Raw genomic sequence first — 26,578 nt, 5'->3', positions numbered from 1 at the left:
CACACACAAGCCTGGCTCCAGCTGTGGCAAATGGAATTAACTTCTTAGTTAATTTATTATTTTCTCTTAAAAGCTTTTGACCACTGGTACTACGTTATTGCTGTAAGTTGCTTCAGTTAATTACTGCTGTTATGCAAAAGACTTATACCCAGTAAAAGGCCTGACTACTGCTGCATGTTTTTAACAAAAGAAACATTCATTGAACAATGAGGCTTGCTGTTATTCTGACAGTGCATATGTGTTAAAATGCAATGGTGTTAAAAAATAGGTGTCTTCCAGGCTTTCAGGTTCCTCACAGACAAATCTTTGCCATAAAATTCAGAGCAGCAGCCAGATGGCTGAAACTTGGAAGTGTTGCTGTGGAGTCTAGCAAGAGAAAACACTCCTGGGTAACAGTAGAACATTAACACACTCAGAGTAATACATTACTAGCAGTGATGCCGTACTGCATTGTGGCTTAATTGTGTTTAATGGAGTCCTGTAGTCTCTGTGATTTAGCTGCACATGTCAAAGCAGGGCAATTCCCAGTTCATCTGCCTGCAGAAAAACACAGCAGCTTTACATAACCCGTTTGAGAGAGTACTTGAAGCGCCTCAGATAATCCATCTCACCTCCTTCAGTTTATCTTTCTCTTCTCTGGTATGTTTATGTCACAAATTCAAACCAGACCAAAAACCCCAAACTAAACAACCTCCTCCCACAAACACACACTCACCCCCAGCAAAAATTTCCCAACCCAATATTTCCACCCAGCTAACTTCTGTTGTCTACTAGACGGGGAAGAGACCTCAGCAGATTTTTTTTGTCATCTATCCAAAGCCATTCACCTTTTAACAGCATGTGGGTGATGAGAGAGTTGGAATTGACATGTCAAATCCCACGTCAGAATTACACTGCCAAAGCCCTCCAGGAAAAGAAAGAAATTGGAACTTGACCGTTCTGGTGCCTTTTAAAATCAGAATTGTATTTTTGCTAGTGGTAAAAGAGGATGGAGTCCTTGGATTGTGGAAGATAGTGACAGAGTCCACATTAGAATTTAGTATGATTACGATTTTATCTGAAGTTTTGTAACACTATCTTCAATACACTTAAAGCAATTTTAAAAATTACCATTTTAAATGCTATCTGTTTGCTCTTAATTAGTTTTCTCAAAAGCATCTACCTTATGGAAGGAAGTTTGCAGTTCTACCTTTTTTCTTGACATATGCATTTTGATACACAGAATTGTCATGGATAACTCATATTTTGTTTCTGCTTATTGGTGAAAAGGGAATGGTTAAAACGAAGGGGGAGAACTCATTTTAGAGTGTTCTCCTTTAAATTGTCTTAAGCCAAGACAACAACTCAGTGATTTATAAAAACATAAAAGGTGATACAGTAACCACCTAGGTTGGCTGTCCAAAACACCTGTACCATTAAAATCATTAACATGCACCCTATATATAAAGTAATCTTTAGTTATGCAATAGTTGCTTTTTGTCTTTTTGCACATTAATTTTAGTACTGGTTTCTAGCTGAATCGTATCACAGCCCAGCTTGTCTAGCTAGGACACCCTGCACTGAACCAGTTCCCCCCAGTTACAGATACAGCTTTGAAAGCTGGAAGAATCAAAAGTCAAACTGAGACTGATGGGCAGATGGTGCCATGTGCAGAAAAATCTGAAATAGAAGAGAGGAAATTTCTTCAACTTGTCATTTTTGTCCTAATAGAGTGACAGGATAGGCTACAAAGACATTGGCATCAGTGACTCTACAGAAACCACCATATAACCCACTCACACATGCACACATTTATAGAAACATCTGTTTCAGGACAGGTTTTAAGTTAAAAAAAAAAGGTAGTTTGGATTTGAAAATTCCAGTTAACCTTGAAATAGTTTACTTCCTATCTGTTTTGCTGCTGCTGCTGCTGTGCTTTTCATCTAATCATGAGCTGTCAGTTTGTGACCTTTCCTGGGTCTGATGGCAGCATGTAAGTGCCAGCGTGATTTTTTGTGTAGTGTTGCCTCAGCTTTTGATGCCCTTACAAAGGTAAGCATTGAATGCCAATGTGTTGTCATTGCCCCTTTTTTTGCTCTTCGTTGCTAGTGCCAGAGGAGCATTTAAATGTGGAAATGATGCTCTCCCTTGCATGTTTACAGAAGGAGGAAACTGCTTTATGGTCTCCTGCTGTCAGAGGCTAAAACACCATTTTAAGGATCCAATTAAAAACACCACTTTGAAACAAATTAGATTTGTGCCCTCAAAAATTTTTTTTTTGTTTCCTTATTTTTTTTCAAACTTCTAAATACAATTCATTTTTCCATTTGACCCAACTTTAGACCTTTTATAGTCTGTTGTAGCCACACCAGAAAAAGAGCTGTAGAGCTCTTCACACAACTCATGTTCTTCTCAAGTGCACCAAACATTGGCATGCACATAGGGACCAGCAGCAGCTTCTCCTTAAAACCAAACGTATTCACTGCTGGATCTGTTGTCTTGCATTAGATCAGAGAGAACAACAAATTGGTACATAGAATCTATGTTTCTTGCTGGCTTGCTACCCCTCGCTTAGGTATTTCTTTCGAGAAAGATTTGGAAGGAGAGGGAGAGCAGTGAGACAACCATGAGACTAATGGAGATAAATGCAGACTTTCACTAGATTTTGTATACAGTAATAAAATAACTTTATGGATTGGGAAAGGGAAGGATTCATACAGTTGTACTATTAACATCCAGAATTGTGTTTATTTCTTACTCTCAAAAATATTCTCCAAAGAGTCACATGATATTTATTATTAAATAGGATGACAACTGCCATCTGTCACATCAGGCAACATCAGCACATCAGTTGCTACTTGATGTTAGAAATCGTAGTGGGAATGCTATTTCTAGGGAAAATAGCCAGCCTCTCTTGCACAATGAAAGAAGCACTCAATATAGATGGTATTTATTACATTTAAGTTATTTGGAATGCAGCTGTGTAAAGTTGTCAGTTTAGGATCATTTTAGTATAGATGGTGAGGAATGAGCAGGCATCTGTAGGTGGAAAAAAGAGCCAATTTGAGTGAGTTTGGTTACACTGCATGAAGGTATTAATTTTAACATTCAAAAACCTTCCACTCATGCAGGATTTCAGTAGCTGTGAAAAATATTGTCAGAAGGCTAAAATCAGTGGACTCCTTTCTACCTTCTTTCTTTAGTTTCAATTAATAGAATAGAAAAAAAAAAGCTGTAACTTTTTAAATCACTATTCACTCTAGAACAGGATTATCAAATGCTGCAGAACAAAAAATAGACTCACCATAAAATCTACTTTTGTAATCTAATTTCAGATTAAGACCATGCTTGAAAAGTGTTTATGGTTCTGATTTTGGTGTATATTGAGCATGTCTAGCAGTTAAGAGAAACAGCACAAGAGAAAGTACATTTGCTTGTGTAGAGTGCCTGTATATGTTTGTGTGGATACACGTATATAAATTATATGAAATAGCATGGTTTATACAATGCACACCTCCTAGAGAAGAGAGAATAGTCAGGGAATCCTGAAGAAGTTCTCTCTTCCTACCTTCTGCTCCTCCACCACATTCCATTAGGAGCCAGCAGATCAATACCTTGCTCTGAGCCCTCCCTACAAGAAAGACATTGAGGTTCTGGAACATGTCCAGAAAAGGGCAACAGAGCTGGGGAAGGGTCTGGAGTACAAGTCTGATGAGGAGTGGTTGAGGGAGCTGGGATTGATTAGCCTGGAGAAAAGGAGTCTGAGGGGGGACTTTAAGACTCTCTACAATCACCTGAAAGTTGTTTGTAGTGAGGTGGGAGTTGGTCTCTTCGCCCAGGTGACAAGTGACAGGGTGAGAGGAAATGGCCTCAAGTTGTGTCAAGGGACATTTAGATCAGATATTAGGAAAATTTCATCTCAGAAAGTGTTGTCAAGCGTTGGAGCAGGTTGCCCAGGGAAGTGGTGTAGTCAGCATTCCTGGAGATATTCAAAAGTCATGTAGATGTGGAAGTTAGAGATATGATTTAGTGGTGGACTTGGCTGTGTGGTGCATTAACCGTTGAACTAAACAGTCTTAAAGGTCTTTTCCAACCTAAAAACTATGGTTCTGTGAAAAAAACCTATAAATAATGGTTAATGAATTATTTGTACACCTGTGAAAGCATTGTGGACAAAAAGATACAGCTGAAAGCTTATTTCCTTATAAGCAAAAGCCACAAAGCTTTGGATCACTTCCCTATCCCTCCAGTTTCTGGATTTGCCTACCATGTGTATAGAGCATTAGCCTAGAAGAGAAATTGTAGAAAATACACCTGGAAAGATCCTTTGGGTAAAGTTTGTCCATCCTGTCACTAGGAAGCCCAATTAGTTGAATTTTGGCTCTTTTTGTAGGTTAACTCTAGGCAGATAGACCAAGTATTGCAAGCATTCAGATTCCTATTACAATACTCAAAGAATGATGTTTAATAATTTCCCCTGGCTTATGTTTGGCATGGAATTGTTTTTTCATTTTCTGATTTCCCTATTTCATTCATTTCCCTCAGGAGAGAGAAACAGAAGAAGGAGATGTCAGGTGGCTTTCAGTTACATGCCTCAAAATGAAGATGAATTGGAATTAAAAGTTGGCGACATCATTGAAGTTGTGGGAGAGGTGAGCACATCTTTAACTGAATATACATAACATGCATTTCTGACATGTCCTGTGCATGCTAAGCTCTTGAGTTTGTATTCTGAAGAACCAAAGATAATAGCAGAAGAAACTTCACAGTTTTAGGAAGCCAGCCACAGAGAAAAATTACCTTTGCAAAGTTAAACACATTTAAGAAATTTACTTGAATCTCCCCTGGAGTTCACCTTTTGTCATCTTTGGCAGCAAATTTGAAGAATTTCGTTTTAGTCTTAATCAGTTTAAAGAAACCCTAAAACCAAATAAAAACCCCCATCAAAGTATTTAAAGACTCAAGATGCACTTATTGTGGTTAGAACTGAATGTGGAAAATGAATTACATGAACTGGGAACAAATTATGAAAGCTTGGACAGAGAGACAGAAATTTTCTTTGCATGGGTGACTCTGGCTGCAGGATCAAGAATTGGTGTTTGCTCCCAATACCTTCAGTGTTCCATTAAAGATTTTACAGATATCTTCTTGAGCATAATAGCGTGAGGACCGAAGTCAAAATGATAACATGCATCCTTTAGTAGAAAGCATTCAAGCTCATTTATTCTTAACTTACTTAGCTTTAAAAAGAAGCTTTAAAAAGAAGACCATGGTCTGCTCAGGCAGCCAGTATGATGTGTTGCAGTTTGTATCATTTATTTGTAGGATTTTTTTCTCTGCTATGACTCAGCAGTTAGTAATTCAACATTTATTTTCTCATCAAGGATATATAGTTAATTTACTTTTTCCTGCCTCTTTCATTTCAGCAATCAGTTCAAAAAGAATATAAATTCTACTGTAATCTACATGGTATCCAGCATTTTCTTATAAGAGATTAAATTCTCACATCTGAATGTAAGAAGCTTAGTGATCACTGTTTTTGCTCTAACCTAGCTGTGCACACCAGTTCTGCACATCATTCTTCTCCTGGAATCAGACATGATATGTCATTTAACTAACCTTATTCTGTCTGTGAGCAGTTTTGTAATGGGGGAGTTCAAGGTTATAAGAGCATATTTTGAATATATTGTGAACTCCATATTACAATGAGTTTCATGGCATCACATGAACTGTTTTCATTTGGCAATTTGAAGTATATTTGACCTCACATGGCCATGCAAATATTACTTAAAAGTTTTAAGTCTGTGTTTTCAAGAGTAAATTGGTGGAATAAAGCCCTTTCCTAGTATCCAGCCAACAAATTAACTCTACTGAATGAGTTATATGATTAAATAATTTAGATGAGACACTAGGCCTCTCTTATGAAATGTATCTCTTGTCTTTTTTTAAATTTGAAAAACTTAATTATACATACTTGATTTATTTATATCCAAAAGAGACTGAAAATGTGTGCATTAAAATTGAAAAATGTAGAACTAAACAGTGAAACATTCCATGTATGTATGAACATACATGAGTGAAAATATACTTGCATGTATGTGCTTACAGTTAAGGGCATGTTTTTTTGAAACCCACTTGGATTGCTCTTTGGGGTGAAACTAGATTAGCTGGTGGAACACGGAAAATAGGAATTTAAAAAAAAAATTCTCAGCGCCTCAGGAAGTATTGTTGTGGGACCTTTTTTCCATTATGGTTAATACCAAGCAGTTGATGTTGAACACTTGTTGAAACTTCCTCTTCTGCTCTTATGATGGTGTTAATTCCTCGAAAAAGTAGAGCAGAATATTTTTTTGAAACAGGAACTTTATTCGATGCAGAATAAAGCAGCACCAATGAATGTGCTGGTTTAATTGTTTACCCTTTTGCTTTTAGGTAGTGCTGCATAAAGTCATTGCATTGAAACAGAATTCACAGCATTTTTGTCATTATACAATGCTTCTTATTTCAAATGATAAATATTTGATGTGAGTGACTTACTATTTAAAAAATATGGCTTCCTCTTTTGTGAAAGTTGTGGGGGTTTTTTGGAAGGGCCAAAACCATGCTGTGTTATTGTACAAACCCCCCCAAAGAATCAGCAAAAGCCTTCCCACATAGGCAGCAATTGGAGATAATTCTTTTAAAATACAGGTTTTGTTTATCATTACTCAGGATTAAAAACTGGATGATATCTTCAGCATTATTTACAGCAGTTCAGTGTAATTGGAACATTAATGGTCATTCACTTTCCATTTCCAGTTGCTCCTTTCTCTTATGCCATCTTTTATTCATGAGTAGGTCTCAGATTCCCACAGATAGTATTTTATTGTATCTTCCTAAGAAAGTTGTATCAGTTGAATTCGTTGGTTTAATTGACTTGGATTAATGTTTTAAAATCTCCATGGATTTCTGTTTAGTTGAAAATAAATCAATTCTAAGTGAGTTACAGCAATCTGAAACTGGTAGTATTTAGGTCAAAATACTGTCTATATATCTTCATGTAGGTATTGAGCAAAAAAACCCATGTTAAAATGCTGCTTGTGGTTGAACAACTCATTAAATTTTCCTGTTGCAAAGAAAAGCTAATTGCACTTCATTCTTAAAGAAATGTATTCTGCTCCTCCTCAAGCCTGTTCAAGATCACTGCTGCCAGCACAGGGCTGACAGAAGGGAACACAAGTCTCAGCTGCCTCCACCAGTGTCCAGGCATGTTTCCCCAGACTCCCAGTGAAAACAGGTTACACTGAAATCACATGGGGACATGCTGAGGGTGTCTTCCCTTCTCCCACCTCTGCATATGTAATAGCATCTAAAGCTGCCCAGATCCTTCTTCCTGGTGCCAACAGATTGGATAAGATACTTTTGAAAGGGTGTTTATACTTGTAGTAGTGGTAGATAAAATGAGAAATTCCTGTTGTGGCAGAAGTGGTTTGGGACTGTAGAGTGGACTGAAACAACAGCAAGTGTGAGTTTTGAGCTTGTCACCAGATGGATTCCTTAGAGGTTGTATGTGTTCAGAATTCACAGTTCCTTCCTATTTGTCCTAAATAGTTAGAAATTAATTATAATATAATCAAACATTCAACACAATAGATAAAATGCTTGTCATTCAAATAGGTTTCCATAACTACAGAGACACTGATACCCACAAGATATTAATTTACAGACTTAAATTAAAAGTACATTTAAAACTAACAAGAGAAGCATTTTCATCATTGTTTATGTTCACGTTTATTTTGTGATTGATAGCTTTTTGCTTGCCATTTTCCTATCTCGTTAACTCTAATTACGGTTGTTCCAAAATACAGCTGTAACTAATTGTCTTATTAAATGCAGATATCTGAATTCCAGTTATGTTTCACCCTTAGAATATCATGGGATGCCAGATAATTAACCTGTAGCACCAGAGTAAGGACATTTGGCATGTCATTCAAGAGTTCTGATGCTGCTTTCATTTGGGATTACTGTGTCACTGTGCTACTATATACCTTTTGGCTTCCTGCTGCTGAGAAGTCAGCTTTTTGGCAATGTGTAGTGCATGGAGTTAAGCTCACAAGTCTTTGACTGAGACCTTCTGAGACCACTGAGCTTATTCTTTGACTTTTAGGTAACATTGCCATGTATTACATGATGAAATATGTAACTCATTTGAAGTTATAAAAACGCAAACTGAATTTTGAACAATCTGTTGCCTCTTATTTGCAAGATTAGTGCATGGCGTTTTTTGTTCTTGTTTTCAGATAAAGTCATGCAACCCATGTCCAAGAACAGGATAAGCTGGGGATTGAGCTGGACTTTTCTTACAGTGACTTATTTTGCCAACTATCAAGTTGAAAGGAGAACGAACTGTAGTGAGGGGATAGTCTGTGCCACAAATACAGAGCTGTATAAGTTGCAAGAAAACATCTGGGAATGAATACTGGGGTTTCACATCCCTCAGTTACTTTTCTGTGGAATGCTGTGGCAAAGTGTTTCTCCAGATCCTCTTCTAACAGTTTGTTCACGAGGACTTCTATGACTTACTTGGTTAGTTCATGTGGTAGGAGACTTTTTTTGGGGAAATGAGGGTGAAAATACCTCTAAGTCCATATAGGATCATCCACGTTCTATGTGATTGCTTTCACAGCCCCTCAGTTTCTTGTTTAGAAGAAGATGTTAAAAAACCCCAACAAAAATCCAAACCACAAAATCAAACAAACAAAAATTCCCCAAGCACATTTTGCCACTTTAAAATAAAGAACTCTGAAGCTGAAAAAATCCGTAATACAAGGTACTTCTGGAGTTTTTAATTTTTACCTTCTGCACCCAAGTTATCAAACAGTTTCCAGATATATTCTGCTATGGCAGAATCCCAAGGGATAGTTGACACCTTATGGGTATGGCTCCCCCTGAAGGCACTCGCAGAATAAGCCATCAAGTGGCACTGCAGGCATCATCTTCTGTTGAGGTCTTGTTTCCAAAATTTATGTTCCTATTGGCAGTGGATGTGATTTGTTTATTTTGCCTCTTGGGAATCTATGTTTTTAATTTCCTTTCGACATGTGATTACTTTTGCCCTTTGAGCTCAATATTTTCCATTAGAATTTATAAACTAAGGGATTTTTTTCCTTTGCTTTCTGTGCTCTAGTTCTCTCAAAGCAAAAGAAAATCTGTTGACCTTGAGCTTCTCTCTTTCCTGTTGCCTGCCTCTGGCATTGCTTTTATTCCTGGGACTGTGTTTTAGTTTCAACAGCCCAGAAAGCTGTGTTTTAGTTTCAACAGCACAGAAAGACTCTGTTATGATCCAGGGAGACTTCCATTTGAAACCTTTCCTGACTCAGAGCCTCCCTCATTTGCCTTAGCTAAGCTGTAAGTAATCTGTCAGCCTAATAGGCAAAGCTGCAGGTTATAGAACATCTTGTGGAGCAGGCCAAGATAGGAATTTACTGGAAATACACTTTTGGTCAGTGATTCCAAAGAGCTGAACATTTTAATAATTTAACAACTTTAGCCTATTAATTATATAGCAAGGTGTAAGCCAGCAGCTGTGGCAGTCCTAGATTTTCTGGCAAGCAGCTGCTGGTAGTCGGCCTTGGCATTTCCCGCTAGTTTTGGGTATCCTGTCCTGGAGTTACCAGGATGACCACATAGTTCCTTCAGGAGAAGGGGCTTCTCGGCTTGTAGCAGCAAGGCTTGTTGCGCTGCAGGCCAGGCTGTTGCTCCCTTTGACCTTTCTTTGAAGGGGAATGTTGCAGATTGTATTGGCAGTGAAGAGAAAACCTAAAGAACATGAAAAGTAACATCCTTGCTTTTTGAGTATCTTAAGCTTGTAGTCCTAGCGACCTGCTAAAGTGATTTTGTTTTCTTTGGTTGCTTTACAGTTGCAGGTTAAAACTGCATTCCCAGTCCAAAACAGAAATATTGTGTTTGCATGGAAGTTTGAATTGCTATCATAATATTTTCTTTCTTTTTTTTTTTTTTTACTTTAAATGTGGAAATAGGCTGATTTCGATAATTTTTTATTGCTTTCTAAGCAGCTTAATGTCCAAGCATCTGTATACCCTTTTGAGAACTTTTTGTGTCTGGAATGTCTCACTTATATAATTCTCTTATTTTCCTGTCTGTCCATTTCCAAGGTATCTATTTGGAACAGTTCATTTATTATTTGTTATTTGTATTATTACTTTTAAGTCAAATTAACTCTTACAACCTCTTACTGTCTTTCTGGTCTTGGTTGTTGTTGTGTGCTGGTATCTCACAATTTGATTAAAAACCTTGTAACAAAATGAAACAGTATATTTTGAATTATTTTCATATGTATTTTGTTTATAGTTTACAAAAGCCTCATGTACATTAAAAAAGGCTCTGCTGGTTGAGTAATCCAATTACAACCAAAATGCAAATATTCTTTCTTCACTGAAAATTAAAAAAACCCAAAGTCCAATGACATTGGAAGAACATTTGGTTGTTGATTAAATCCCTAAGTTTCTTAATGGGATGAATTTCTCTAGAGGTGATGAAGCATTCTCTGGTGATACTGCTCATTTGTGTCTCATTCAGTCACACCAGGTGTTGGACTGTATGTGCCTGTCTGCTGTTGCACTCTCCCTGCCCCACACACAGCACTGACTGAGTTGCAGTTGAGTGCATGTGTTGTTTCCTCCCTAAGTATATGAAGTAGGGTCATGAAGCATCTTCAGTCACTTTCCTGTGTGTTATTACTCTTCAAATGTGGTGTGCCTGCAGTACTAACAGCCTAGGGACTTGGCAAGATTAGTACATGCCATGCCTCTCAGAAAGGCAGTGAACAGATAAAAAACACTGAAAACACGTCTTAAAAATACCTCTAGCAGGAGCTACTTGCATTTGCTAAGATGCTTCTTCTAACTTAAAAAACCCCTTCATTTTCAGAACTTACAGTTGGTGCATAGAATATTGTGAATTGTAGAACTTCTTTTCCAGCATAGGGACACGGACAGGCAAATGAAACCCTCCTCTTTATAGATTGTTTGGTTCAGCACATGAATGCTGTGCATAAATCAGGATGTAAATGTATAAATTCTGAAAGCACTTTGCTTTAATAGCATGGTAACAAATTTTATTGAGCTCATGTCTCCAGATGGATTAGCCCCCAAGAATAATGGATTTTCATCTGTAAGGTTTTATTGGCTGTGAATTACTGCAACTTTTCAAACCATATGGTAATTGACTGCCCCAATTCAGGATAACTAAATCCTGGAGGGATTTTAGTGTCTTTTATTGTATGGATTCATCTCTAGCTGGTTTGTTTTGAGACTTAAGGATATGTAGCAGGTAGCTTTAATGTTTAAAAATACTTAAAGCTTTTGATACTTTTGATGAAAATTTCCTAATAAATCTTTGGGAGGCCCAGTTTGATCTCAATCTCTAATGCCTTGCTAACATGATTCTGCATTTTCTTGTGAAAAAACCCCCTGGATTTTGCTTTAGATTTTCTTCTGAATTTTTAGAATTATTGAATACAACATGGTATTTTCAGACAATTAATTTTTCAGTCAGCTGGAAAACTTAAAATAAGCTAGTGAATGATGTGAGTATATTCACATGCAGTTTAGATTTAGCTGTCTAAAGATCTTTGTATATATATATTTCTATACATATATGTAGGCATCCATAGATCAACACATCACATGAAGAATGCTAACGTTAACTGTAAGAAAACTGTGACGTGTTACTCTGGAAGAAGTAAGCAAGTGAAAATTACTTTAGGAAAAGATGGAACTGAATGATATTGGTCACATTATTTGTGTCAAGTAATCTCAGCATCTTGCAAAGCAGGGATCTTGGGAATTGTGTAAATCCTCTGATTAATCTTCTGGTCAATCAGTTAATGCAGTTATGGTTTAATGTTTAGCTCTAATCAATAGAGCCATCTGGGAATACTGCATTGGAAAAATTGAGATATTTCATAGGCCAAAGAGTCTTGGCCATTTTGTGTATTTTCTATATAACAATATTTTTTTTATATGGATACATAATATTTATATTGTATCATCTTTAGAGATATAATTTATAGAGTCTAAGTGCTGTGTGTAATGGAGTTTCAGTTTTCCGTAGTGCTTTTTATTAGTCTGGAAAGAAGAAAGCAAATATTACCTTTTAGAGACTCTGGTACTGTGATGTGAAAAACCTCCACCTCACTGAAGTGATTGAGTGATATGTATGCATTCTGTTTTCTGAAGTAGCAGCAAGATAATAAGAAGAGCAAGATAATTCCCCGAGATGTGCTGGAGCTCACCAGTACTACTGATGCATTGGAGGCAGGGCAAGTTTTGTCAGGGACTGACTTTTGTCAGATACTGAGATTAAATGAAAGTCTGCTCTGAACTGCTTTCAAATTAAAACAAAAATTCAACTCACGAGATCAAGAAATGTGGGGTTTGTAATAAAATTGCTCATGTAGCTAAGTTGAAAAAAATGCATATATTACTCTATGTTTTGAGGAAATATTTGGTTGTATTATTATGAGATTTCTTTTCTAAGGACTTGAGTTTTTCACAGATAAGTGAAAAGACTTTTCACAGACTTTTTCCTATAATAATTAGTTTGCTTCATTTGAAATGTGGGGTTGTTTTTTAACAGTAAACTTTCTCTTTTCATAACTGCGGGGAGGGTAGGCAGGAAAGAGATGAGTCAAACATTACTGGAGACTGATGTGTCACAGATAGACACTGTCCTCCCCTGTCATATTTTTAGTGAAGGGACAGTGTCTGACAGATGAAAAACATTTCTCTATCAAGGGTGTGTTTAGCTGATGCTTATAATCAGTCATTTCTTGTTGTGTGATTATAACCTAAAGGCATTTCTAAGGGCTGTCATTTCCCTGCCTGACACCACTATTCAGTTCTGAATGGGTTATGCAGGAGGGAGTTTGTAATTTTAAAGTGATATTTTCTCTTGGGGTTTGGCTAGATAGTGTCCCTCCTCCTTCTGACACCATCATTATTATATATTTCAATACCTCTTTGTAAATATCAAATCAAGTATGCATTAGGACTGTTCTTTGTTCTCCACAGGTTTCTTACATTAACGCTTTAATGATGGAGCAGCATTCTTAATTTTTAAAATGCAAAATTTCTGATTTTGATGGGCAAGGCAGGAATGTTTACATTATATTAAGATATCTAAATTAGATTCTCTGAGTAGCCCTTTGTAGGTGTTTGTCTTTCGCCATTGATTACTTAGGGAATTCAAACAGAATCTGCAAATCACATCCATTAAGATAGTCTTGAACAGTCATACACTGCGCACTGAAAATTTCCTGATTGAATGGATATCCATAGAAATTGAAATGTAGAGACACTGTGTGCTCTCTAGTTGTTTTTTTATCCTTTTATTTAATGCTCGTCCATGCTTCTGGCTGCTGTCAGCGCTGCTGACATTTACAGATGGGTTCATGCATCTCTCTTGTTTTCACTTATGAGGAAAAAAAGAGAGGTGTTCTGGCTTGGAGCCTATGCCATGTGCTCCTTTTACCTGAAATTAGTATGAACTATTCAGAGCCATTACTGTTATTTATTGAATGTATATAATGGTACTCAGTAAAGTGTTGCTCATGTAAAATCCCCCTTTTTTTTGTCTCGGCGCAGGTGGAAGAGGGCTGGTGGGAAGGTATACTTAATGGAAAGACTGGCATGTTTCCTTCCAACTTCATAAAGGAGCTCTCTGATTCTGATGATGTTGGAATAGCACAGGAAGAGCAAGTGAAGTCAAGTAAGGAAAAAATTACTGTTGGTGTTCTGTATGTATGTCTGTGTCTTTAGCCCATAACGGATTGATAGGATAGCACATTCTTATCTCTTGCTTGGAAATGTTTTTGAATGTCATGTTCTTAATTTGTGCTGGAAGGGTCAGATGATGATGATTTATGTATACTTGCAGTGCTATCTGAGTTGCAACATTGTCAGTGCTCTCTGAGCTGTATAAGACTTGCTGAGCTGCAACAGACCAAGGAGAGAAGCCAATGATGATGATTGCATTTGTATTTCAAAATCAATTACAAGGGATTTTTTTGTCTTTAGATGTGGAAAGTAACTGAACATCTACAAAGTGGCTTATTTAAAGTGGAGGGATTAAAGTGCCATGCTTTCTATAACAATAGAAATCCAATAGATTTAAGGATTCATAATTATTGGTGTGGGACATGCGGCACTTTTTCCCTCCAGGTGCTGAGCATGTTTCTATCACCTCCGATACCCACTGCCCCAACAGCCAAAGGGAAAAAGGCCAGAACTGGGACATGGACTTTGTTCTCTCATTTACAGTGGGCCAGTACTGCTGCAGGTGAAAAGCATGTTTGGTAACTAAGTTTGCAATCGTATAAGCATGGTAGTGGGTTGTCCTACTTATAACTTCCCATGGAGAATAACCTGAGCCAAAAGTGTGCTGTTATATGGAATGGAAAGTTGTTGGTCTTCATGTTTTTTATGTTCTTCAAGCAGAGATTATTTTTTTTCTAATTCAGTGATCAAATCTCAATCTTTAGTGAAAAAGAAAAAAGTCTATTGTATTTGCATATTTCAGGCTAACTCCACAGTACTTGCCAAGGTCTTCGTACTTTTAGCACTACAGGTGTTCATTGCTATGTAGTGTTCTTCTGAGATCCCTGAACAAGTAGAAGTCAAAGGACTACCAAGATATTTGTAAGCTGATTTCAGCTGAAATTTACCAAAACCTTTATTGTTTATTCTGTCAATAAGAGGTAGAAAATTATAATGCTTTCTTCTTTTTCCTCATTTTTCCACTTAAGGGAAGTTTTTCTTCCTTATTCCATACCACAGAAGTAAGATCCTGACAGCCCTAACTTTTGCAATGATGAAAAAATTTTATATTTTTTTGTAACAGAGTACCTTTTCATGTGTGAATGGGTACTGGTGACCCTGTCTCCTGGTCAGTGCTGCTAAAGATATTTACATATAATGTTCCTTTAGACTGGAATGAAAATATTTTTAAGTTTAAAATTTTAATGTGATGGAGAGGGAAAAAGGGCATTAAGTGAAGGTGCATGTTTCAGTGAGATTGCAAACTGCTTTCTGTAACCTGTTCGTGCTATCATGAATTATAGTCATTATAAACACAGTGAATCTTGGAAGTGAATTGTGTAGATGTAGTTTCAGCTCTGGAGTCTGTAGTGTTTGGTACTATATAAATGAACAAGGTAGGTGATACTGGTCAGGATGGAATACCCCGCTTTTTCTATATGAATGAATATTCCTTCCCCAGGTAATTTGGTAAGATTTACTTTATAAGAAGCATCCTAAAAATGGCTTTTAACAAAAACATACATTGGAATGTGCAAAAGCAGCCACAAAGCATTAAATCTTTATGTCCATTATGGCACATGCTTTGTTCAGACTTGATTGGCTGGTTCTGATTGGCAGTGGAACCCAAACCTGTGATACTTTTACAGAGAAGATAGCAGTAACACAAATATTTCTTTTGTCTCTTTAAATAAATTGAAGGTAACTATAGGTGGGAGATGGGTTTTCTACTTTCTTGAATTTAGTTTAATTCTTTGGAGGTGCTTTGTGGCTAGGTAAGATGAGGAGCTATTAGATATACCTACAGAACAGAAGAACACTGTAAACCTCCTGAGAGAGAGACAGTGACTCAAGAAATGCTGAGATTGTTATGGGGATTTTAATGCTTTTTTACTTATTTTTTTTCCAAGTAAAACTATCAATTTAAGATTAGCATTCCCTTAGGAGGATTATGGGAAATATACATCAATTCAGTTTTTTCTATATATGGTTTATGTGATTGATACAGCTGTTGCTCTCTTAACACATGGTGCTTTATGAAGCTCTATACGGGCACACTGAATATCTGGATTTGAAAATCTCCATAATGGCATTGCAAAAATTTCAACAAGTTTATACAACTGACTAGGAATGATAATCTCTTTCCAAGTTTAGCCTGAAGACATAGTAAAATAAAAAATGAACAAGTAAAACCTGGAAGATTTGGGCATCATGTTAGTAGTATTGTTGAAATGCTCTAGGTTACATCTCAAAAGGATGTGTATTCCTGCCTCTAGATCAACTCCTTCCTCCGTGGATGACAAGATGTGACAACACCTTAAATCTGCAGTAACTCCTTTTTGTTTCTCTGGAAACTTTGAATACATCTGTATCACAGGACTTTGCAAGGTGGAAACCTTGAATACAAATTCTAGGTGATGAAGTTGGGGCTTGAGTGAGGGGTTGTACCTGGGCATTGAACTCGGACCTTGGGCAGCCACAGATGTTCTGCACAGCATTTAGAGGAGCCTGGAAAGGGCTGGGGTTTGGCTCTGCAATCTTGAGCAGCAGCCTTGAACTCTTCAGCCCAACTTGTAAAATGCAGGTAATACTTGGCAGATTTAATGTGAGACCTGGGAAAATAGCATGGGATATGTGGAGAATGTGCACTGTGCAAACACATGAGTATTTTTAAGTTAATAATTAAATTTAAAGCCTTGGTTAAATTTAGTTAAACTTGATTTTTAAATCCCATTTTACTGACCATCCATAAAGACCATTTTTGAAGGGCAAATGTAATTTTGGTGAACTCAAAGTGAAAGAAAGACGGAAGAGAAAAATTACATAACTTCACTTTTTAGGAATAAAGTTAATAAAAAACCCATATTTCTCTGTCCTTTTACAATCTACACCAGCCCCAGAGCGGAGCAAGATGTCTGATTTTATTGGTTTTGTTGTGTCCATTTAAATTTTATGGCAGATCAAAGTAAATGGCCAGAAGAAATGACCTTGGTTTCTTTTCATGCTCTGCCATAGACTAACGTCAGAAGTTTGTTCAGAACAAAATTTTCCTTTTTTGAAAATGCCTGGGGCTAGTTTTGGAAGTGCCAAATATTTCTGAATCCTGACAGTGGGATTTAGCTTGCCCCTTATTTGGAAGGGTTGGGAACCTGTGCCTCCCCTCAGATGGTGAGTGCTCAGCAGACTGGAAAGCAAGACTTGCAAGATCAAAATATTTGGGGAGTTGTTTGTTTGATTTTAAAGTATTTGTAAGGTGATTGCCAAAGTTCTTGTCTTCAAAGGGATATTTTGGAATATAAGTACAGACAGGATCAGGTACTCTTAGAGTAAACAGAAGTTCCTTGTTCTTTAAAGCATGCTCTTAAATGAAAACATTGCTTTTCTTGGGTCAACTGTTACAGCATGAACAGGTAGTATGCATTATCATTTTATTACTAAATTAGATACAGGGACTATAAGATTATTTTCTCTATTTCTCAGAGATACAGTATTAATTTTAAGACTATTTTCAATACCACTTCTTGTCCATACAGCCTGTTGAGAAGCAAAAAGTTGACATGCAGTCAAAAAAATTCTATTTGAGATAATCACAATTAAACATTGAGGAGGTTATTTCAAAAAGCATTTAGTATGTTCACAGAAGTGTCATGACAGCATTGAAAGGTGGCCTTTTGTATCTTGCTGTCTCTGATGTGCATTCTCTAAGGTACAGCTGGGCCTCATGGTATCTATCAACTATTTTTAGAACCTGTTAGTGATGGCCCCTGAAAAGTCCTGGCTGCTAGAGTTAGAACTGATGATAAACTCATCAGCTGATGCTTCAGTCAGGCAACCTCCTCTATTTTGAGTTCTTAAAACTTTAGATTTCCATTACTGTCTCTCTGGCTCTCCACAGTGTCATGAAGCTTAACTTAATTTTCTCTTAACAATGGGTTGATTGTTGTTTGACTGTTTTAATAGCATTCTTCTAATGGTATCTTGTAAAAGAAAATGTAAAGATGGATTTGTGGCTTTTTTGCTTCTTCATTACATAAAAATAAGGCAATGAAAACATTTTGTTATTAATTAAACTGCAAGAACAAAACAAAGAATCATCTTTTTATGACATATAAATAAGTATAGCTTTTTTATTGCCTGAAAGTCCAACAGAATGATATACAGGAGGAAAAATCCCTAAACATTTTTGGTACCAAATTGAGTATGATTCTGTGTTGGGACAAATCACATATACTGGCTATTTTGCTATAAAATTTTACCAAAGACATCATTTTTTGTTGTAGTATACCTGGGGGAGACTGGGAACAAGCTGACATTGGTATATTCTTGGGCTTGCCTGGGTTTTTAAACCTGACACACAAAACACTTCAGCTGCTCATGCCCTTACCTTTACTTGAATTTCATGTCCTAAATATCAGAGCATGAGCTATCTCACTAGCAATGAAAAAAAAATTAATGGGTTTTGTAATAAAAATGTTATCTTAAATATCTAAGATGAGAAGTGGGATTTGGTTTTTGTTGTTTTGCTCTTTTCCCTCTTAATTTTAGAGGTTTGCTTTTGTTAATGTCAATGCCACATCACACCTGATTCAATTTTTAGCTGAAAAACTGGTTTATTCGGGTTTTAGTGTCCTATCCCTTCTACTAAGCATTGTTTAAGACCAGTTCCCATGTCCAAAATATTTCTAATAAGTTATCTTTGAAAGATGCAGCATTTCTGATGCTCACAGGATCCTGGTACATTAAAGAGATGTGACTATTTAACTGCCCTGTTTGGATGTCAGCTGTGCTTGTTCAAGTGCACTACATCTGCATCAGGAATGTTGAGCGACTGTGAGTACACCATTGCAGTAATAATACTTTTTCAGGATTCCCCAGTGCAAGGCTGCATAAAATAATTTTATTTGCAAATCTCACAACTTGATGGACAACAGACCAAACCCAAGAAAAATGCATTCTGTTGGACATTGTAAATAACAGCTTTAGCAAAATCATGAGATTCTATTACCTGACATACATGCAGTAAGAATATTTTAGCTTCATGTACAATCAGATACGTTTGTTAATAGTCTCGTCATTTTGCTAATGAGCCTTTAAAATGTTAGTGACTGAAAATACAGATTAAAACCTCTTCCTTTCCCTTCTTTTTGCCATCATTCGATCTCTTTACCCCCACCCTGCCCCTTCTCTTTTTTTCCTCTTTCCTTCTCTTGCCTGCTGTCAGGAAAATCTGCCTTTGAAGGGACAATTCTGTACAGAGTGGCACCGGCAAAGATTGACAGCTACAGACGTTATAACAGTGAGTGTGTTTCAAAATCATCAAGCAACAGCTTCAGTCTTCTGAACTGGTTTGATTTATCTACACTTGTAAACTGTGCCACTGCTACTCACTTATGGCTACTCTACGTGCACATACCTGTCTGTAAGCTGAAGTCAGTTTGCTGCTGATGAACTGCCCAGCCTTAATGCAATGAGAATGCACCCATTCCTCCTGTGCATGTGTGTGTTCTATGTCCATACGATGTATGTGTGTAAGCCCACCATAAATTGTGGATTACATTGGATGTTTTGGTCTCAGCTATGGATTGAATCTAAGACCATTTAGTCCCATCACTTTTGCCACCTGAAATGAGAAGACTGTTGATAATCACCACAAATCTTTGAGTTAAAAGTCCGTCTGCTCTAAAAATAAAGTTCCCATTGTGATTGTTGAATTCATAAGATACGCTTTGCTTTTCTTAAAGGATATTGTGGGTTTTGGTTTGTTTGAAGTTTTCTTTTTTGGTGATTTTTTAAAATTTATTTTTAATTTATTGCATGCTCTTCATTTGGCATTCTGTCTTTGACAGTTATTACTCACAGCATTTTGGCTGATACATTTTTTCTGCCAAAGAGAGTAAAAGATATAGAGCTATTTTCATTTCATGTTCAGGTTTTTGGCTTCTGCTTTTTAAAAGAAGGGCACATCCTGCTTTTCATGTTCTTTTACTGTCCTGGTAATAGAGAAAAAGAGAGAATGGTTACATCAGATGCAAGACAGAGGAAGCAAGAAGACAGAAATCTGTCCTTCCACCTGTTTCCTCATGGAGAAATCTAGCAAAAGGAGTCACATTTGGTGTGACTAAGTGCAAACTGTTCAATCCTGTCTTCCGGTGAGCAGGATGTTGTGCTAGCTTTGGCATCTGCTTTTGCCCCAGAGAGCTTTCTCTTGAGAAGATCCATGCTGTGCTGCCCTTCTTCCTCCTTTATGGGTGGGAGTGTTTGGTCTTCTACCTTTGAGGACCTCTGTCTTATGCATGTTGACAGCAAAGGATGAAGCAGTTGAAGTGGCATTATTCTGTTCTGATATTTGCCCTTATGCCTTTTTTTTTTCTTAACAAATCTGATCCTTTTTTTTTGAACAAAAATCTTTGTGTATGTGTGCAGCTCTGAGTATTTCCTCATGGAAAATTATCTCCTTGTCTACCAAAATTCATTTTGCAGCTCTTCTCAAGCTCCAACCAAGCTCTCACTCTGGCTGGAGCAGACCATGTGGCTGGTGGTCTTCAAATTTTTGTGCTGCTTCTCACCTTATAGTCTCCATGACTGCTTATGAATCACTCAAATTTCATGCTGCTTGCAGAGTTCTTAGACCATCATGTCCTCTAATCCACCCATCTGATGAGCATAATAAGGATTTATGAAGTTGATTTCCAGTATGCTTGACTTCGGACTTCAAAATGAAGCTTCAAATCAGATGCAAGGTCTGCCTTTGGAGCCTTTAATTCCACAATCTTTCTTGGTAATGCTGCCCTAACATTACCTTTCAAAGTTTTCCAAAAGCCTGCTCTCCATGCCCAGCCCGTTTTTCATTAAGATCCGTCCTTCCCCTCTTCTCAAGTCATTAAGGTAAGCATAACTGAAGTCAGGAAGAATTCAGTCACCTTTCCAGTTGTGCTAGAGCTCTGCATTTAGTTCTTCTTGTTAATCATACTGGCACATGGTTGTGTCATGTCATGAAAATAAATTGCATCAAACTGATTTCAGAGTGCAGGATTGGATGGGTGTCTACAGGAAAGCTTGATAAACAGCTGCAAGAAGACAGCTTAACCCATAGTCTCACATTGCTATGGGCAAACACCCATCTAAAGTTTGGTTTTAAAGCTGATAAAAAAATCTGGTTTAATACTATCTCCCTTAGCATTTGGTTGAGACTTGCATGTTTTTTCATACTGCAGAGGTGCGTTACTTTCTCCATAAAGCTGCATCTCAGAAGGCTGGATATCCAGCTACACTTACAGCCTGTTCGTTGCTTTTTGGGTTGGAACTGGTACTGAGGAATGGGAAACAAACAAAATCAGGTCATCTGGGGAAGTCTTAAACAAAACAAGGGTTTGCACTGTTGTTACTCTCAGAAATGCTCTTGCCTACACACACAAAAAGGAGGGTTCCTTACTCTTCCTGCTGTCTATTGACAGCTCACTTCCTGCAAACTTACTCATCATGTTCTTCCTGAACAAGCTGACTGATGGTGCAGCCAACTCCTTCCATTTCATATCTCATCTATGGTCCATATTTTTAGGCCAATATCCATGAGTTTATGTCTCCAGTGAAAACCATTTGGAGACATTCCACAGAATTGTTTTCATTTAGGGATGTCTGTTTAAAACAACTCATAGCTGCTCTAATTTCAGCTTGCTGATTTCTCTGTAAGTTAAGCTCGAGTCAATTCATAACTTTAGATTAGTTATGCTTAGGGGATGCTTGGATTCACCTATATCACATTGCATGAAATACTGCTCAACTTTGTAATCAAGCTTAGAGCTTTTACTTCACAAACACATGCTCAGTGCTAAATACTTTTATTTTGAAAGCCGTTTTCCAACTGCTCTGTTTAAAAGAAATTTTCTTACTTAACCAAGGCCTGTAATAGCTGTTGAATTAGTTGCTTCTTCTAGAGATACCTTCCTCTGAAATATGCAAGATTGTCTCCTGCAGAAACACCCAGCCTTGCCTTTATATGCTGACATGGCTTTCTTGGTCATTAGGTATGCCAGGCTCCGCTCAGCAATAATTCCAGCTCCTTTGGCATTCTGCTCATCAACCTGCTGTCAGAAAATCTTTGCTACTGCATATGCTGGGTGAAGAGAGACACACAGTAACGAAAAATTACTTACTTGTCATTTTGTTGATCACAGCCCTCTTTTCTCTCATCCTGCAACTTTCTTGCACCTCCACGAACAACGCTTCTTGGATATCTAATTTTTTTATTTTTACCGATTTAGTTTCTCTTTCTTGCTTTGCTTTTTCTTCAAAGATGCAATAACTGAGGAACAGTGCAGATAAAATGCTTGATTTTACAAATATTTGCCTCTCTTTCCTTGTATGTGGATCCACAATGCTGTCAGTAATAGCTATTAGATATAATGGAAGAAGATCAGGATCGTTGAAACAGACATATTCGTGAGTAACCTCAATGTGTTATGTGTTTTCTACTGCTCCACCACTTTTTTTTACCCCCCTTTTTTTTTTTTTTTTTTGATCCCCTCCCCTTAATTCTTGAGGAATTATGGCTGGTCAGAGTTTCAAGAAATCAATATGGTTGATGTACTTATGATGTTGTAAACCGCATTTAGGAGTGTCTGAATGTGAGCAAAGTTAAATGAGAAACCTGAATGTGGATTTTAACAGTTCTGAAGAGAGGACAGTTACAATTTTGTATTTCACCTCAGCTTCTTACAACTTGCTTGCAAAAAAGAGCTTGTATCAAATACACAACTGCTACAGATGCTACAATGAAAAATAACATCTGAGAAAGAAAAAATATTAAAATTGGGGAGGGAAATTTTCATGATTAAAAATAAACATCCTGTTTGCTGGGGAACAAATGTACAGATGACAAGGGATTGGGGGTCATGTGTGGAAGAATTATGTTGACTGGGGTGAATCGTTAAATCCTTCTGTTATTTGGGTTCCTGCTACCCAGTGGTTTTCCATGAGTTTCACAAAAGACTGGTGTTTGGTGAGTGGCAGGTAAAGAACCCTATTGCTGTGGTTGCCTACCTCTCCTTTCACATTTAATAACATGTGCCTGTACTTGGTGAGGGTGGTGAAAAAGTAGTCCCCAAATAAAGAGGACAGTGGTACAGTTGTAGAGCTCCTGAACGAATGATTGTTCCTATTTGTTCTCACAGTACTTGGGGAAGTGGCTGGGGAGGAGGGGAAGCCACCAAGTTCTGTACTGATGGCTCTGTGCTCATGCTGCAGGAGATGCTTGTGCTGCATTGCCCTCAATGCATGCTGCTGTGTGGGGCTGGGCACTGCTCCCCTTCCCCCTGCATGACCACTTGGGCAAGCAGAGAAATCTTGGGGCATTTCTTATGTGGCAACAACTGTTGTGCAAAGGAAAACGAACATGTTGAGAGCAAATGACAAAATGTTTAGCTGACACAGTTACGTTTTTTCAAGGAATGACTGAGAATAACAAATAATTACTAATATTGAGATAGTCTGCCTCAGCTATTTGTACATGGATAATCCCTCTTGGTAAAGAGGCATAAATTTGTTTTTTGAAAGCATGAAATTATCTTTAAACTAAGAAGAATCAACGTGTCTTTCTTCTACAGTAGTATTTAAAATCCAATTTCATTTTCTAGTTTTGATTTTTTTATGATACTGGAATGTTGTTGGGGATGGCTTCAACAAAATACAGGATTTTGATAGAAAGCAAGCTCAAGACTAGTACCTTATAGGATGTGGGTATTTGTTCTGTGTTCGCCAGTATGAGAGGAAAAGGAAGAAGGACAGTTCCTGTCTCATCTGCTGCAATTACCATGTATGGCTTCACCACCTTTTTCATTCAGATCGGTCACCTGGGCGTTCCATGCTGTCATTCTCTAAATAGAAGGAAAGGACATACTTCCCCTTGCCTTCCTTCCCTTCCGTAAAAGAAAAAAAAAATCCATAAGCTTCATTTACAAATGTATTTTTCCATTAAACACAGTTGACAGTGTTTCTCTCTGGCTGCCATACCAAATCAGGAGATCCTTTGCATTGTCTCAGGTGTGTGCCTCTGAACAGCTGACTTTTCCATCATTTAACAGAGCTGAGAAGTCCTTAGAGGGCCAGAGCACTGCTGGCTTATACTTTGTCAGAGTGGTCCATCTTTTGCCCAGGGCCATAAATTGTCAGCAGACAGAACAATCCAGAATAAAGAACAAAAATTAAATTGCCAAATAATATCTCAAAATAGAAAGCTCTGTAAGCTTAGAACATATTCCATTTTCTCCCCTGCCATTTTAAGCTGTTTAGAAACAATTTATTTCCTGCTTTGAATGGAGTTAATTTTATCGCAGCTGTTTATTTTAGTTTTAACAGCTTTAGTTACACAACCCTTTATCATCCCTAACTATCTTTCTGATTTAGAATCCTGGTTTTATGCCAGCACAGTTCTGAGAGGCCATTGCTGAATTAAGTCTGATGTTGTGGTCTCTTTTTAATCCCTGTTTGAGCTAATCTGTTTTGGTACATTTCAGAATGTTGCTCTCAAAAGACCTGTAACTGCTATAGCAGGAGTGTGGTGTGTTTGAAATGTCTTGAGAAAACTAATCTCTCTTATATACCCATAGAGGAAAAAATGTGTGAAGTGCAAAATTCCTCCAGACAGTTTTGAGAAATTTTAATCTTCATGAATACTAAATGAGCTTGCATTTGTAAAGAGCATGAATCAACAAAGAATCAAAATTCTGAGTGCTTTTAAAAAGCAGTAGACCCATATCTTGTTCCAGCCAAAAGCTGGGAACAGTTGGGAATTTTAACTTCTTGCTGGTGATGGTGCTTTTGTTTGAGGAACTTACTAGAAAAATGCACCCAGTGCTTAGATTTGAGCTCTACCTTGTGGTGCTACAGACTATTCAGCAACAATAAGTCAAGGTAAAAGAATAGTGTCTTTGCTCATAGAGCTAGAAATTTGAAGTGACACTCCCAAAAGACTTGAGAAATATGTCCTGAGAAGTACTGAAGTTCTGAAAAACTTTCCTGCTATTGACTGATGTGATAGTAAGCATATTGGTGACCACCTTACTGATGTTATGTTCTTAGCTTGTCAGCTCTCCAAATACTGACAGAGACCTGACAGATTCTAGAGAAGTTGATGTTAAAAAAAAAAAGTAGCAAAAAATAGTGAGAGGCCTGACTACTGTAGCTTTTATCCTACACTGGCTTTATTTGAGGTACTTAATAGTTGGGCTTACAAGAAAAGCAAGATGTTCCCAATGTTTCTGAGGACAGCAGTTTGCTGAGCTGCTGGCCCCACCCTCATGCTCGAGTCCATCACTGTGGTAGACCACAGCTGTTTCAGGCTGAGTGGGTGTGCTGGTCAGCAGAGAGGGGGACTGTGACCACTGAAATTCTCTTCAGTTTTTAATGTTCACTTAGCAACCTGACCTCCCTGCTAGCTGTGGCTCTTCATGAAGAAAATTTCATATTTAAAATTCGTAATCTGACAGTCTATGTCACTCATGTTTCTGCTTAGGTCCCAGCTGTGTCCGGGGGCTACATTTATCTTTTGGAGAAACTATCCACCCAGCTGTGTTCTGCCACTACGCTGTTTGCAGTAGTGGCAAAAACATCCATGAAAAGCGGAAACAAAAAAAATCAAAAAAAACCACCAAAGAGTGTGATTAGAAGAGGAACATTTTTCTGATTTCAAGAAGAAAGATCACCTGAGCCAAGTTGCAGGTGCACCAAGAGAATTGCTGACCTGTATATGTGATACATATGTATACACACACACGTATGTATCTCACACACACACACCCCCCCATAAATATACATATATACATATATATACACATATGTGTATGTATCAGGGAACAACCCAATGAAAAAATAAATTATGAGAGAATTTATCAGGCAAGGGTGTTGCATAGTGTTGCATCCAAGTTCTTCATCTGTAGAAATCAGAAGTGTGTATCTCATGTACCTGGGGAGGAAGGTAAGAGAGAGTCTCCTGAGCATGTCTTTAATAGTAAGAGCATGTTAGACTATTTTCTGCAGGACTGTTTTGTACTTATTCTTTCTTAATGTTACTGCAGATCCTCACTTTATCTGATTTGTTTTACAGTTTCCACTGCATACAGTTCTTCTCTTTTGTCCCCTTTGTCTCTACACTCCGGTCATGTTGTGATAAGAGCACAAGCAGGGCTTTTATTCTTACTGATTTATTAGTTAAGTACAGAGATCTCCTCAGTTTGTGTGAGTCAAAAAGTATTAAATTAGGTCATTTTCCTAGTTGATCAGGAAGAACTCTTCTTAATTTTGAAGGAGCTTTGTATCTGATCACTAAAAGGCAATTTAGTTTGGACAGGCCTCACTTCAGTCCATTCTGTCCTCATTAAAAAAAAAACAAAAGAAAGAAAAAGAGAAAAAAAAGCAATGTTGTTATTTCCTATGTTGCTTTCATTTTGAGGACTGTATATTGAGACAACTCTGAGGCAGTATGGAGAACGAACAAGTCTTGGATTATCATCAAGCACAGATGGGTGATGCGTGGGAAATCTGTTGTGAGCCTGAGGTGAGGCTTCTGATACAAAGTGTGGTGTCTCATTGCAGAAGAATGGTCGTAAAAGCCGAAGATGCTGTAATGAAAAACAAGTGATGACCCAGAAAGAAACAAAAGCTTTATTCTTATTGGAGCCCTTTGAGATTTCTGATCTTGCTTTCATGCAGACTTCAAAGATCTGAAGTCCATGTGAGCCCTGTTGAGTAATTCTCACAATTACTTTCACATTTTAATTCCATCCACT

The 26,578-nt window shown here is 37.5% G+C and overlaps 1 protein-coding gene across 13 annotated transcripts in view; it reads left to right on the top strand.

Annotated features, from left to right (window-relative positions):
- SH3KBP1 (SH3 domain containing kinase binding protein 1) overlaps positions 1 to 26,578 on the top strand; it is a 215,736-nt gene that overhangs the window by 103,042 nt on the left and 86,116 nt on the right. For 11 of the 13 annotated variants that reach the window (XM_048287331.1, XM_048287368.1, XM_048287427.1 and 8 more), the window contains 3 exons: positions 4,525 to 4,631; positions 13,626 to 13,749; positions 19,018 to 19,092. In XM_048287331.1, coding sequence (XP_048143288.1) covers positions 4,525 to 4,631; positions 13,626 to 13,749; positions 19,018 to 19,092 — 306 coding nt within the window. The remainder of the gene's footprint in view (positions 1 to 4,524; positions 4,632 to 13,625; positions 13,750 to 19,017; positions 19,093 to 26,578) is intronic. The other 2 variants (XM_048287348.1, XM_048287340.1) reach the window with 1 other exon arrangement.

Source organism: Corvus hawaiiensis, chromosome 2 (assembly GCF_020740725.1).
Source record: "Corvus hawaiiensis isolate bCorHaw1 chromosome 2, bCorHaw1.pri.cur, whole genome shotgun sequence".
Classification (NCBI taxonomy): domain Eukaryota; kingdom Metazoa; phylum Chordata; class Aves; order Passeriformes; family Corvidae; genus Corvus; species Corvus hawaiiensis.
Note: the sequence above shows the minus strand (reverse complement) of the source record. Positions and strands in the feature narration are given on the sequence as shown.